The 15,130-nt window shown below is 53.0% G+C and overlaps 1 protein-coding gene across 3 annotated transcripts in view; it reads left to right on the top strand.

Moving 5' to 3' along the window:
- Positions 1 to 409: 409 nt before the first annotated feature.
- LOC119102617 (ESF1 homolog) overlaps positions 410 to 15,130 on the top strand; it is a 17,484-nt gene continuing 2,763 nt past the window's right edge. Inside the window, exons 1-11 of one of the 3 annotated variants that reach the window (XM_037226064.1) lie at positions 410 to 463; positions 3,211 to 3,362; positions 3,829 to 4,418; positions 6,401 to 6,576; positions 6,901 to 7,035; positions 7,545 to 7,751; positions 8,589 to 8,805; positions 12,554 to 12,672; positions 13,687 to 13,860; positions 14,344 to 14,514; positions 14,854 to 15,015. In XM_037226064.1, coding sequence (XP_037081959.1) covers positions 4,334 to 4,418; positions 6,401 to 6,576; positions 6,901 to 7,035; positions 7,545 to 7,751; positions 8,589 to 8,805; positions 12,554 to 12,672; positions 13,687 to 13,860; positions 14,344 to 14,514; positions 14,854 to 15,015 — 1,446 coding nt within the window. In that variant the 5' untranslated portion in view covers positions 410 to 463; positions 3,211 to 3,362; positions 3,829 to 4,333. Of the gene's footprint in view, positions 464 to 509; positions 534 to 686; positions 837 to 3,210; positions 3,363 to 3,828; positions 4,419 to 6,400; positions 6,577 to 6,900; positions 7,036 to 7,544; positions 7,752 to 8,588; positions 8,806 to 12,553; positions 12,673 to 13,686; positions 13,861 to 14,343; positions 14,515 to 14,853; positions 15,016 to 15,130 lie in introns of those variants that run through there. The other 2 variants (XM_037226079.1, XM_037226071.1) reach the window with 2 other exon arrangements.

The following is a 15,130-nucleotide window of genomic DNA, read 5'->3' as shown; positions in this document are numbered from 1 at the left end:
CGAATGCGTTACTAACTGGACGTCCGGCCCCGTGTAACTGCGGGACCTCGTGTTTTTCTTCGTTTAACCAGGCATCCTCAACGCGCATACCTTGACGTCTCAACCTTGCGAGTAGATACGACACAATCGAATGAAGGTGGGTGCCCTCACAGAGTGCGGGGAGCGGTACTATGTCCTTCCCGGCCACCGTTCCATGACTGCTGTCACACAGGCGCATCGAGGATGCGGAAAGCGCAGAGCGGCACGCTACAAGCCCCTCCTCAGAATGGCAGTGACGCAGAGCCGAACAGGAAATGAGCGGCATATATTACTCTAGGAATGAACAACCGGACCGCGTGACGGGCCTTACCGTGCGCTTGTAGTTCCTCACAGTCCGGTAGATAGCGCTGATCATAAACTGTCTCGTCGCGTGCGTTCGCCTGTCGGTGAACACGTGTTTTGTTGTCGCTGTTACGTGTTACAGGTGAGCGTATTTCGTTTCATCTAACGGGCTTACTGCTTGTTGTTCGGCTGGATTTTATTAAGTGGTTCAAGTGAGCATTAATGTGCGGATCGTTCTCCTGGAACAGCTAATCTCACGGATAATTTTATTGAAGATTAATGGACCATTTGTTTACTAATAGATTCTAGTTGCCTTGAAATTGATCAAGCTTCCGGCCTTAAAATTTACCTGTTATATGCAGAACAAACATCATTTGAGCAAAGCGCATCTCCTGCAGGATGGCATGGACTTAAATCATTGAATGGTGGGACTTAAACTTGAACTGCAATTGCTGCTAAGCATGGCTGTGATCCCAGGAATATATGTGATGAGGCTCAGAATAAACCTTTGAAAGGTAATGACCATGCAGACATGACAGAATACTGAGTCCTTGTCATAAGGTGGGAAATAAACCACTTAGGTGTGGACACTCATACAGTTCCCTGTTTCAAAACTATAAATGATAAAGGTTTTCTACATTGTTCCCACTTGCTACAGATTCATGTAATCAATGTTGAAAAGGGAATATCATCATTTTGTGAATCTCAGCATGCTTCAAGGATGACATGGCAGGGAAGGTATTAGATTGGCAATGCTAGGAATGCTAGGATTATGGTGTAGTGCCTGTGATTGAGGTGATGTTGGGGATGTAGTGACATTGGATTTTGATGGGCATAAATATACATAGTGGATTTTCATCAAGGTAACTTATCCTATATGTAAGTCCCACATCATTTTTGCAGCCAGCTTTACTGGGGCATATCAGACAATCAGGAATCAGGGATCCACATGCAAATAGACAGACAAATCAATTTAGTGGTTTAGATTTGGCTATTACCAAGTATTGGCAGGCTAAGCCATCTATATGCACTTGCAATATGACCCCACAGTATGACCCCACCATGACCTCACTTATCTGTGCATAGCCGAGTCACCACATATGTAGCATGCATTGCTTATAATACCAGGTACCTAAATGCCCTGAGCTCACCTGGGCATGGAGTTTAGTGCACAAATAATGGTAATAAGTACATGCAGGTTTGGTACAAATAAAGCCTTTGCAAACCAGCAATATGAACACATGCATGTACAAATAATTGTCATACAAACATGTCCACTTTGGATATCTCTGGTTATAGAGATATGCATCTGCAAGGTGAACATTTGAGCTCATGTACATCAGCATTTACAGTCATGTGCAGCAGGAACATTACACATCTGTTTACAAACATCTGCATGACAAACAGTGGTGATTTTACCATTTTCTGGTATAAACATTTGTGTGCAAGCTTGCATGTCTGTATATTTGTGATAATCAGCATTTGCCTTTTATGCACCTGCCATTGTAAGCTGGCTATGTTTGACCCTTTTATAGTATGCTAAGATTAGCATATGCCCCAGTGGCTGGCTGAATACCCCTCACTCAGGTGGGGTCAATTTGACCTCCCCTGGTATCTCAGGAACTAAGAAAGCTAGGGACACTAAATTTGCAGGGTGTGTTGACCTGTATGTGAATGCGCTTAGGCCAAATTTGAGGTTTGTAGTTAATGACATTCAAGTCAGATAAGGCCAAACAAGGCCAAATTCCAGTTGGTCTCCAAATTGCTCTGATAACCTAGATGACTGTTTCTAAGCAAAGGTCACATGCTCACTTTTGACCTTGTTTGACCTTTTGAAGGTCATGTTGACCAAAATCATACTAGACTGCTCAGAGTTTTGCTTTTGAATAAGTGGCAAAGATAAGGCAAGGCAGTATCTGCTTAAAAACAAAATGTTGACCTGGGTTGTTTTAGGTCAATGACCTCTTCTGACCTCAAAGAAGTCCATGGAAGATGTATAATGCAGTTCCTGCTATCAATAAATTTTAAATGAGCACCAGAAGCTGTCCTGTACAACAAGCTCGAGAGTAATAAAATAGGCTGGTTTTGACCTTGGTCTGACCTTCATACCTGACCTTAGGTCAATGCTCCTTTTTCATTTGATATCTGTGTTGCCTAAGAAAGCATCTCAGAGATTTATGGCTTCATCTAGCACTGTTGTTGCATCAGATTGAATGATTTCCTAGAAATTGACTTTGCTGAAGCCATAGCCTGACTTTTGCCTGTCATAGGTCAGCAACCTTGCAAGGTATATCTAAATTTTAATGCCAGACGATGCACGATTCAGTTTGCTACAGCTATGCTAAGTTTGTCGTGCTACGTCAAGCCGTTCGGAAACCATGGTGGAAAAACCTTGGGGGGTCAATTTGACCCCTCACCTGAGCGCGTGTTCGCTGATTAGAGCTGTAGGTATTATATTTACATACATAGCTGTATGATATATCTTAAAACTCTTCAAGAATCATTACTTGTTAGCAATTACTCTGTGAAGCCCATTAAAAAGTGATGTGAGTATATGGCATCTTGCTGTTTGTTTTCATTTTCCACCCATATTGCATGCAGTACGTGATAAGGACCCCATTCTGCACATGGGGCAGAATTGTTATGTCTACATGAGCAGATTGGCTTAAATCCATTCAAAGACAACAAAAGAGGTGCCAACTTCTATGCTGCACTCCAGGCACATGACGCACACTTGGATATGTGTGGCTTGTACCAGGTACAGTTCATCACATGACTTGGCGTGGCTTACCAACTGGTTGTGGTTGAGGGAGTGTGCTTTTGTTATCTCGTGTTGGAAAGTGTCAGACAGGCGTACAAAGAAGTGCAAAAGTGTTTTACTGCTTTCAGAAAGGTTTACATCTTCTAAATAGAACAGAATCATGGATATCCTGGAAAAAGACCAGCGCTTTTCCCATGTCGGTCGTGACCCCAAGTTCCGCTCCATGCCAAAGAAGTACAAGAAAGTCAAGATTGACAAACGTTTCTCCGCAATGTTCAAGGTGAGTCGAGTTACTCATAGGGCACAAATATGGATGTAAATATGTCATATTCTAGACCATTCTTGCATAAAGTGGAGGCTATGATGAACCACTATGTGCTTAGTGGTGCTCTTTGGAGATGAGTAAAATGTAGCTGTGTAAATTTGACATCAGATTTGACACGAGAACCAATTAATGTATATCTCACTGTGTGGAGTGGCTACTGACCTAATCCAATTACCAATGGCTTTGTGGCTGCTTGTTGTGAATGGCGCTTCATGTGAGGGATAAATGAGCAGATGCAAGCAGATGGTTGTGTGTAACTCACCACGCAGTGTAACCTCTGCAGCAGACATGGTGAATGTATGGTGCGACAACCGCTCATATATTGTGGATGTGTCATGGCAGGAGTCAGGAGCCAGGGTGGCACAGGCTCGGTTTGTAATATGGAATTGATACCAATGTTCACTCATCAATATAATTGCAGGATAACCGTTTCAAGCTCAAATACTCTGTGGACAAGAGGGGTCGGCCAGTCAACTTCTCATCCTCTGAAGACCTTAAGAGGTACTATGATGCTGGTGAAGGCAGTGACGAAGAAGAAGAAGACGACGACAACGACCAGCCTGAGCCCGACACTGCAGGCGGGTCGTCTTCACAGCCAGAAGTCGATGGCGAAGACAGCGAGGCCGACTTCGCTGAAGAGAGTGAAAAGCGCCCGGGTGTGCAATTGTCAGGAGATCTGGAGAAACCACAGCCGCCTTTGGACAAACTCCCAAAAAGCGCGCCAAAGAGGCTGAAAAAGAAAGCGTCGGAATCTTCGACAGTCGCTCTGAAAACCAAAACCGCCCCAACCGAAGTGGACGTCAGTGAGAAGTCAACGAAGAAAAAGAAAAAGCAGAAGCAGAAGAAGAGGCGCGCAGCAGAGCCAGGAGCCTGCATCTGAGGAGGAGGAGGAGGAGGAGCTGGCGGAGCCGGTGCGGGAGCGGTTGATGGACCTGGCCGTGGACTACGCGCGCGGCGGCGGTCGGCTGCAGGAGGACAGCAGCAGCGACGACGAGTCCGAGCCTGAGCAGGGTGAGTGGCGCCGCCCGGCCGGCTCGGCGGTGCAGCCACTGTAGCGTGGCGGCGGGGTGTGCGTTGTGTCCATTGCAATGTTTTATGCAATGTTGCAACATTTTTTATATTTGCTTTTTGGGGCTTGCGGGCCTTACAAGAAGATTGAAAGTGGTCCTGGAGCTCTATGACGCCTCGTTTTGGCTTAAATCACGGTCGCAACCTCCTATAACTTTTTGCAACAAGTTGGAAAATCTGCCTTCGGGATCTTTATGGCCTGGCGAGATCACTGGAAAAATGTAAAAAGTAAGATGGTTTTAGGGTGCCATCCTGGTTTGTTAAGCAGTGAACTGCGCTTGCAATATTACGCAATTTTTGCAACACTTCCCAGGATCCTCTTGTACGAACTCCAGTACCTCGGAAGACCACCGAAGGTAGTTTCAGAATGCTAACTTACTTCATTATGTTTATATCCTTTTCATTTGATGCTACGAATGCCCTCATATGATCAGGCAACCTGGCCGTTTTGCGAAGAAAACTGCACTCAGTAATGCGCTACGCCCCGCGCTCTTTCCAGACTCTAAACGAGCGTAAGGCTGGGCAATTCCTGATGAAACATGTTTAACCTGGTGAAACATATTCAACTGCTCAGGGTGTAGGTTGAGGTTAAAATTAGGACATAAGGATCTCGAGAGGGTCCCTGGAGCGGCTCCTATCCTGCTACATCTGTTTGACACGGCTGAGGTTACGAACGCCCCGCGTGGCATGCCGCGTACTTCCCCAAGTCTGTCTTTGGTTTCAGTATTAGCTGGCCTTAAATGCAATTTTAATTCGTCCATGCCTACCCTATGCTGAGCTGCCTTTGCTTCCATCGGTCCTTATAACCCATCAACTTGCATGCAATTCCATTCATTCGTCCCCCCTCCTGACATACGTTGCATTCATTCGTCGCATCACTGATCAACTTGGGCCCCACAATTTTACTTCACTAGTTCCTCCAATGGCACAAGGGATCGGGGTGGAGTACTGCTACCTGATATCCGGCCAAAATAAGGCTATTAGGAACCTTGACCGCACGTTCGCAATGCTCATTCCCCCTCATTTCGGCACGTGGAGCTTTTTCACGCGAGGCATTCGGGTTCACTCGGGTGAGGGGTAAAGCGCATAACTAAACGTCCTTTCCGCCAATGCGGGGGGTCTTATCCTTAGTGTCGCCCAGGTAGCGTCCTTACCTCCAAGGAGGGCTGCCCTTCACACTGGTGTTTCCTGGCTGGGATCTTCTGGGATCTGGGATCCTGGCTGGCCGTCTTCGCCGAGCACGGCATTCTTCGTAAGCGTCTTTACGAGAAGCATGCGACGAATAAGCCAAGTTGCACCTTCCCCAAATTCTAGCGGTCGCCGTCCCTGCTTTATCAGAGTTAGAGGGCTGTTTATGCTAGTTTCAGCTGGCAAAAAGCATGACAACAGTGCACAGCGGATATGTTGTTGTTCTGCGGCCCGGGGTGGCTCTTCATCATTAGTATCGCCCAGGTCGCGTCCTGTCCCTAAAGAGAGCTTGTCTTCTCCCAGTGCCAACCACACGGCGACTAACTGACGGGGAGTTTACGCCGTCTTCGCCGAGTACGACGTGTTTCGCAAACGTCTTTGCGAGAAACCTGTGACCACTATGACTTCCTTCAATAAGGGCTTATGGGCACCACCCCTGTGTAATGGCAGCTCCTCTGACTGACGTCCCCTCCCCTCTGTATGAGGTCAGCCTTCCGACGTGATCGCTTTTGGTCTGGCAGTCCACTGTTCCGCTTCCGTTATCAGCAAAGTTGCCAATGTCGGCAAACATCATGGGCATGAAAGGGCTGCATACATAGTCTGTGCTCGTGTGACCCTTGTGACTATGTGTTCTGCGGTGGGGGTGGAGCACGACTGGACCGAGCCGGACCGTGGGCCCTGGCCTGTGTCTGTCCGCCCTCGTGCTCGCGTGACGCGTGTGACCATGTGCTCCACAGTGGAGGTGGAGCACGACTGGGCCGAGCTGGACCGGGACGCGCCGCGGATCGACGACAGCGAGACCACGGCTCGGCTGGCCGTGTGCAACATGGACTGGGACCGGATCAAGGCGCAGGACCTGATGGTGCTGCTCAGCTCGTTCGCGCCCCCCAGCGGCGTCATCCGGGAGGTGGCGGTGAGTGGACACCGACGCTGGGACGGGCGGACTCGGTGACGGCGTAGGACGCGCCGTGCTGGGGCACTGTAGGACTGGGGGGTCGCGGTGGAGGGCTGCTTGCATCTTGAACAGAAATGTCATGCTCGAGTAGTTATTGACTATGAACTAACTAGGGGTGTCAGTGTCATTTGCGCACGCCCCTGTGCGCCATATGTATTTATAGTTGTTGGATGTATACATGAACTTGTCTTCAGACATTTCTCAGGCTTGTTTTTCCTAAACAGCTGCGTGGGTGCGCGGCGCACGTGGTTTGGAGCTGTACCGCGTCCTTTGCCCGGGCAGATATACCCGTCCGAGTTTGGCAAGAAGCGGATGGCTGAGGAGGAGGAGCGAGGTCCGTCGGAGCTGTTCGGGGACAGGGAGGAGGAGGAGGAGGAGGATAAGGACGAGGACGACTCTTCGGACGATGAGCGCAAGGTTGGAGAGGTTGGAGCGCGAATGGAGGGAAGAAGTCGGTCTCCCAGATACTGTATCTGTCGACACCCCTGTATCTGTCAACACCCCTGTATCTGTCTGCACCCGTGCCTCACGCGCTGGGCCGGACCTCACTACCCTTGTCCGCCTCACCATCAGTGGGCCTTGCGACGCAGCTGGTGTGTTTGAGAAGGCGAATGACGTGAGGATTCCGTGCTTTCATATGTACGCATTGCAAACGTTTGCAAAAACAGCGCTATCTCAGTCTATCTCATAGTATTTGCTCGGTCTTGCAACTGGACAGAAGCGGGCAACTATAGACTTTGCGTGCCTCACTGGTGCAGCATCGCCCCTTGTTTGGCTATCTGCGTTTTTGGCCTCGCGTGCTACTTGCAATATTGTTAAGGAGAAAAGACGGTAGAGCCTTTGGGCCTTCTGCGATAAACAGAGCACCGTTTGCCGGGACCACCAACCGGTCGGGCCTCCCCCACTTGACCAGCCATTCTCCGCAGGCCGACCCGGAGACGGCCGAGCGGGACCGGATGGAGTTCGTGCGCCGCTACCAGCTGAGCAGGCTGCGCTACTTCTACGCGGTGGTCAGCTGCGACAGCCGGCAGACGGCCGGCGCGCTGTACGACCAGTGCGAGGGCCTCGAGTTCGAGAGCTCGGCAAGTCGGGTCGACCTGCGCTTCATTCCCGACGGCATGGAGTTCGACGAGGTTAGCCGGCCGACGGCACGCAGTCTGACGGCGCGCAGTATGACGTCAAACAGTCTGACAGCACACATGCTGAAGTCACACGGTCTGATGGCACGAAGTCTGACGTCACACCGTCTGACGTCGCATAGTCGGACGTCACACAGTCGGACGTCACACAGTCGGACGTCACACAGTCTGGCGGCACGAAGTCTGACGTCACAGTCTGACGGCAGCAGTCTGACGTCGCACAGTCTGACGTCACACAGTCTTGCGTCACCTAGTCTGACGCCACACAGTCTGACGCCGCACAGTCTGACGGCACGCAGTCCGGGGACGCCTTCAGGTGTGACGTCCTTTCATATGTCGCTGATCGTGTATTGGCTATTGGTGCAGTAGCACTTTGTCCTGACCTGATGCTATGATCTGTTCTGATGCTCCAAGCCGACTGGATGGTGCACGATCTGCCTGACTTCCCTAGAGCCACCAAGGGCGGTGTTCTGGGTGGGGTCGGCGGTCGACGTGGTCGGATATCGTCCCGACTTTATCCGACCTGACGTGACCTGACCTCCCCAGACACCATGGCGTTGGTACTCTGGTGCCGAGATATCGTTCTGACCTTACATGGCCTGACCTGACCTGTCTCCAGGAACCCTGTGAGTGCTACCTGGCAGTGCCAAAGGCGGGCTGGTACTACCCCGGCCTAACTTGGACTGACCTGTCCCGAGGAAGCCCGGATGCGCTGCTCGGCAGAATCAGAGGCGGCTGGCACTGTCCTGATCCGATCTGATCTGACCTGGCCTGACCTGACCTGACCTGATCTGATCTGATCTGATCTGACCTGACCCGACCTGTCCCCAGGAACCCCGGGAGCGCTGCTCGGCGGTACCAGAGGCGGGCCGGTACCGTCCCAGTACGTTCGTGACGACGGCGTTGCAACAGCGCCTGGTGCGCTTCACCTGGGACGAGACGGACGCCGACCGACAGGAGACCGTGCGTCGCGCCGCGCAGGCCGGCGACATAGAGGACGCCGACATCCGCGCCTACCTGGCCGACAGCAGCGATGACGAGCAGCCTGGTCAGTCACCGGGGGTCGAGAGGGCGGAGGCGGGAGGGGGTTGGTGGTGGCAAGCCTAGCCACGGGGGCGGACCTAGCTACGAGTCGCAGTTAGTTCTGACATGGACGACATCCGCCGATCGCGTCGATGGAAGTGACCAGCTTTCGCAGGCTTTTGTCTTATCTGGTGGAAATATCGGCGGTTGCATTGTGTTCCGAAAGCCTTATACTATGGCTGGCTTGTGCAATTATTTGGAAAGGCATTGCGGCATTTCATTGCAGTCCTTCGACAGCTGGTGTTGTTCGTCAGCCAGTGCAAGTGGCGGACTTCAGGATCGCTTAGTTTTGCGCGTACAGTGGCCTGCATTTTGCTCTAACATTCTCCCGATCCGGTGATAACATTGTTAGATCTCTTTGCAATGGTTCCAAAGGTTTCCTTGGAAACATAGTCTCTACGTCGTCATTTAGTGTTGGATAGGTGGAGGGAGAGAGAAAGGGAGAGGGGGAGGGCCGAACCGCCGGCTCCAAAATACGGGCCGCTTCTGTCCCCTTAATTTTGCAAACGAAATCATTACGCATGCCATCACCAAGATGTCTTGATAATGAACGTTCTTGATAGCTAGCATTAATCCACAGGCGGCTCCTGACGCTCTTAAGAAAACGCCGTGCAATAGGCAGTAGTGTATATCGTTATGATATTTAACGAAGCTACGCATTGAGACGACAAACGCAACCTTCCCATCACCCATTTTCTGGACATCAACGGATCTGGGAATTCCGATCAGCGCGACACGACAATCCCGGCTAGAATACTGGGTTTATGAGACTCGCTATGCGTAGGGCCCAACCACCCACCGCCTACCTCACCAGTCGTACCGCACCACTCACACACTCCACACACCGGTGATACTACCATCTGCCATCATACTACCCGCTGCCATCGGTGTCGACCTGCTCGGAGAACGGGGGCGTGTTGTCGCCCCCGCCGGCCTCCTCGGCTGCGGTGACTGTGGCCGTCACGCGGCCGCCGCGCGGCTGCCGCAGCATCTGCACCGCCGAGAAGACGCTGCGCGGCGCGCCGTCCACGCGCCCCTCCACCTCCCGCTGGTGGCGCCAGCGGTCGACCGTGCGCCGGATCTGGTCGCGCGAGCGCTTGCCGTGCGCGCCGGTCGACACCATGCTGGGGCGCCGGTAGTGTCCGCTCTCAGTGCGCTCGACGCCGCCAGCCACGCGCCACTTGAGCTGCCTCCGCCGCAGCCAGCCGTTGAGCTTGGCGGCTACGCGCGGGATCTGTAGCACGCGGTAGTAGCAGCCGGCGCAGAGGCAGAGGAGCAGGCAGAGCGCGCCGAGCGCGCCGGCCACCAGCGCCGGGGTCGCCACGTGCTCCAGGTCGATGACGGCGCGCTGCGCCCACGAGCCTTGCGGGTAGCAGAGCCGGTAGCGCAGCTCGAAGCGGGCGGCGCAGCGCGTTACCTGGTGCACGGCGACGGACGGCGCCACGGGACGGTGGTGGCCGATGGCGGCGGCTGGCGAGCCGAGCAGGCCGCGCAGCTGCGCCGCCGCCCCGTACTGCAGCAGCAGCTCCCACTCCTCCATGCAGGTGTCGTTGCAGCCGCGGTGGAAGCGGCGGCCCTCCACCGGGTCGGCCAGCCCGACTAGCGAGAGGAAGTGCTCGTCGCCGCGGCGCTTGCACGCCACGTCCAGCTGCGTGATCTGGCAGAGCTGCATGCACTTGGCGTGCGGCCGGGCGAGGGTGGGGCGCGCGCCGCTATCGGCGGTGGCGGGCTCTTGGCAGTACCAGCAGGCACGGCTGACGCGCTCTTGCACGCTCTCGCGGAACTCGTGCAGCTTGGCACAGCTGTCGGCCGTGAAGCGCGCGCTGAAGTTGGTGGCGAACGCGGGCCGCAGCGCGCCGACGGCCTCCTCGCTCGTTACCTTGTCGCGCACATCATGGCGCAGCCGCTCGCGCTGTCTGCCGCGACCGACCAGCTCCAGCAGGCCCGCCTTCACCCAGGCCTCGTCCACGCGCTGACTGGCGACGGCCTTCTTGAGCGACGGAGGCTGGCCAGGCGCGTGCACCACCTCCTCCTCCAGATCGGTCTCGGCGTCCGTGTCGACGGTGGCCGCCGGCAGGTCGTCGGAAGAGGTTCGGTAGTCCACCTCGTCGTCCGAGTCGCTCTCCGAGTCGTCCGTGTCAGGCGGCGCCGGCGGCGGTGGTAGCGGTGGCGGCGGAGGCGGCGGCGGCGGCAGAGGCGGCGCCGGGTCCACACTGTCGAGAGCCGCGCCCGTGGCCGGGTCCTGCTCGCGCCTCGGCACGAGCGCCTCGGTTCCGGGCTCTCCTCGGCTGTCTCGCGACCCGTCGACCATCAGCGGCCTCCAGCCGTACTCGCGCCGCGGGCGCGCCGGCTCGGCCGCAAACCGCTCCCGGTAACGGCGCACGAACTCGTCCATCGGCACGGCTGGCGCCAGCGAGAGCGCCATCTAGCGTCGAGTGGGCACGGATTCCGCACTTGGCGCTGGCTATGCGGCGGTGGCAGGTCGCGCGACATCCTCCATCCACGCGCCGGCAGAATGGTGGACACCGGTGCGCTTTGCTGCCCGGTTTTTGACTGGTGCGGGGCTTGTCTCTGTGTGATATCTAGCGCAATACCCCTTAACTGTGGATAACGGCTTTTTACTTACAGCCTGCGCATTTGAGAATGTCCTCTTGCCGCACAATCTGATAACGATGTCAGCGTTGGGCAGAAAGAGTGGTGGGGACGTGTTGGCTGTCGTTTCTCAGGCGATTCGTACTTGTTCGAGCTTTGCTCGCTCTGTTAGTGTATGCACTACAGCGCTGATGAAGCCCACGTGATTTTTGCTGAGTGCAGCAAAGTTGAAACTGAATGCGCCGAAAAATGTGACAGTACAGCGCAGAAGATAAGCAAAAAGGTAATCCGTGACCAAGCACAGCAGGCACCTTCGTGACGGCTAATTCTGAGTGTGTTTCGAGTAGAGTAAAAGTGAATGAAATTAGATGCGGCTTATCTGTTTCTTTTAAATGTTCCCGTAGTGTGGTATATATACGTGATATCATATTATCTATATCACATATATTTAGTAAATAAATACAATAATGTTTAATATATATATGTATGTATCCAAGTTAAGGCAGATACTGCCGTCCAACCGCATATGCTCATTTTTGGCCTTGTTGCGTTCTCATGTCATTTGATTCGTCTTCTCAAGCTGAATTCGGTTATTTAAACCATGCGTTGAAATGTTCAGCAACGTTTAGCCTTTTCTATCTAAAAGTTTATAACAATTTCAACTCATGGTTAAACAAACAGAATTCCTCCTAAGAAGACCAATAAAATGGCACAAAACATAAGGTGGCCAAAGATGAATATCTGGGGTCTTACCTTTAGACAGCAGAGAACCAACCAATTGAAATTGGTACACGTGGTTTCCGATTATCACGGAAGATAATTGCAAACCGACTGGTGGGGTCGCGTCGGAGATGCGTTCCATCCATCCCCGACTTGTTTCAGTTCCGCTAGACGCGGACCTGTTACCCTCCACCTTGCGGTTCGAGCTCCCAGTCCGTCGGCCGACTCCCAGTCCCTACCCATTAAAACTCTGCTATAAACTTGAAGAAGGCAGCTTATTAAAGGTCCCGCCCGTGCCGCACTTTTTGTCGACATTTTATCGGGACCCATGCCGCCTGTTGCTGCGGGGGCGCGGCGGTGCTCATCTGGGAGGTCGCTGTGACGTCACTGCTGTTCCGCAGACGAGGACGAGGAGGAGGAAGAGGAGAAGGTGGAGCTGGACCGGCCGGAGGACGAGAAGGCGCGCATCGCCAAGTACCGCGCCCTGCTGGCCGACGCCGACGACCAGGACCGGAAGGAGGTAACCGGGGAACGGCCGACGGCCCGGTCCAGCAGCCGCTGGTGTGCCGCTCCAGACCCGCGCGCTGAGCTGAGCTACCTGCTGGAGATGCGCGCGCAACGCCGACGGTGGTTGGCGACCCGGATGCGGTGTATCTGCCCGTCAAGCCCAGTTTATCTTGCCGCAATGCGTTTGAGCCGTTGAGCCAGCGAAATGGGGTGCTGTGCTCTGCTCATGTAAGGCACGTTATCCCCCGAAACATGCACTGTGGAACGGTGAAGGCCAAGGACAGCGAAAGTGCTGCTGAGGAAGACTTGATATGCTCTCAGTCATGTCTCTTGTTGATTGTTTTGTTAGAAGTGTCTTAAGTTGATCAGCTGTTTCACACAATTTGTCCACCCTTGGAACGTCGAACGTTCTTTTTCTGATATGAAGGTGCGATGCAATTTTACGATGCGATACGAAACCAAGATAGAAAAGCCGGTGATACTCCTATTGATGAAACGCTGGTTTTCTTGCAAAATTATTGAAAGCAACGAAGATTGTGTGCTGATAGTTCAAGACGCACTTCATGGATAAACGCTGGAGAAGCTCTGATGTAGCTGTTTTCTTTTCGCAGCTTGTAAGGCCTCAAAAATGCATAGCAGCATGCCCCATTTGTCAAACATCTGTGTTCTTCCTTAAATCTTTGTCTGATGTTCGCAGTCGAAGTTGACTTATCACCTAAATTGAATAGACTTGAATTACGTTGTGTAACCAAGCTTATCTTGAAACTAAGCAAATGGGGGACGTTTTGTGGAGTAGTTGGTATCACTTCCTTAAGCTGCCCATCTGATCTAGACTTCTTCCATTTCATCTTCTACTATCGCGCTTAATGGTCTACGAGGTATAACAGCTGTGAGCCGTGTGTATTTGTTCGTCAGGTGACTGTGTATTAGATTTTGGACTCCCCCTGCATGCGCGTCTAGCATCAGTCTGGACGGGCCTTGAGAGCCCTAGCCGTCATGCGTCACGTGCACACATTACGGCTCGCAGGAAGGAGACGTGGAAATGGAAATCACCTGGGGTGTGGGCATCAAGGAAAAGACGGAGGAGATCGTCAAGAAGAAGGAGCAGCAGAAGGACCAGACGCCCTGGGAGAAATACATTGACAAGCAGAAAGCGAAAAAGAAGGCGAAGTCGGCGGCTCAGAAGGAGACAGCGACCGCCGTAAGTCCGTGGCCACCAACTGAGGCACGGCATATGTCGGCAACTGTTCCCATGCTTTCCGAAAAGTACATTAAGCCATGCGGCAGGTGTGCGTTTAGGGGAGATATGTGTGCGACGCTGTGGGGGAACAGGGGGGGGGGGGGTATAGTAATACGTGGACGCAGTCGTTAGGATTGCGCTTGTACATCGTGTTACTGCCCTTGTGAAACTGCATGGATTGTGCATTAAAGGAGAGAAAGTGGCGGTCCACAGTCCGATGTGACTCCTCTGCGAGTGAACCGAGTCTCGTTGGCCACTCACGCAGTGACCTCTGTATGTGAGGGTTTGTTGTCTCAGGTTTTACGGACGGCAGTCGATGCGTGACGAGTACTCAATGATACGCTACCATGGTCATGCGTGATAGCGAGCCAGGTAGGACGCGTACAGGTGCGAGCTCAGTTGTCCGTGTGATGCCACGCCTTTAACGACGGTCCCTGCCGGCAGCCATCGGACGACAGCGACAGCGACAGCGACAGCGACATACCGTCCGACCTTGCCGATGACCCCTTCTTCAAGGAGGAGCTGGATGCCCGGCGGAAGGACGCGCCCAAACAGACCAAGAAGGTCGGGAAAGGCAAGCAGAGCGCCGCCAGCGAAGAGGACCAGGGCGACAAGGTAGGGATGCCCTTAGTGTTCTGCTCGGTGGAGCTGGCAGTTCGAGTTGAAGGACAGGGTTCATTTATTTCCGGACAATTGCCCAAACGTTGTGAGGATTATTAATGTTGTTTTGTTAGTGCTTCAGAAGCAAAGAATGTGTAAGGAAAGACTATGAAGCCTTCGAAGTCATGGAGGCGTCTAAGTCTCGCGGTAAAGTTAGATTCCCTTCTTTTCAATTTATGTAGTCAAACACTTCAGATTTTCTCACCGCAGGTGAAGTCTGAAAATTTCATAAAATGATCTGGTAGGTTCATCACACATATTGTGCGTGTGCCACCACCACTGCTGTCCCGCCAGGACCAGCTGGCTCTGCTCACAATGGACGACGGTGAAGATGACGGCCGGCGACACTTCAACTTCAAGCAGATCGTCAAGGACGAAACCACCTCCGGCAAGAAGAAAAAGTGGAAGAAGAAGAGGAAGCCGGCGGAGGAGCAAAAGCCAGCGGACGACTTTGAGGTGAGATGTCACGGGTGTGTTCGGTTTATTATTCGGCTTCATCACAGTTTAAGGTGGGAAACTTTTTGTGGAGTTGTTGGTCTCACTAACGTTGGCTGCCGAACCAGAAGAAAAA

The sequence above is a fragment of the Pollicipes pollicipes genome, unplaced genomic scaffold (assembly GCF_011947565.3).
Source record: "Pollicipes pollicipes isolate AB1234 unplaced genomic scaffold, Ppol_2.1 Scaffold_2555;HRSCAF=2994_pilon_pilon_pilon, whole genome shotgun sequence".
Taxonomy (NCBI): domain Eukaryota; kingdom Metazoa; phylum Arthropoda; class Thecostraca; order Pollicipedomorpha; family Pollicipedidae; genus Pollicipes; species Pollicipes pollicipes.
This window is presented reverse-complemented; position numbering and strand designations above follow the sequence as displayed.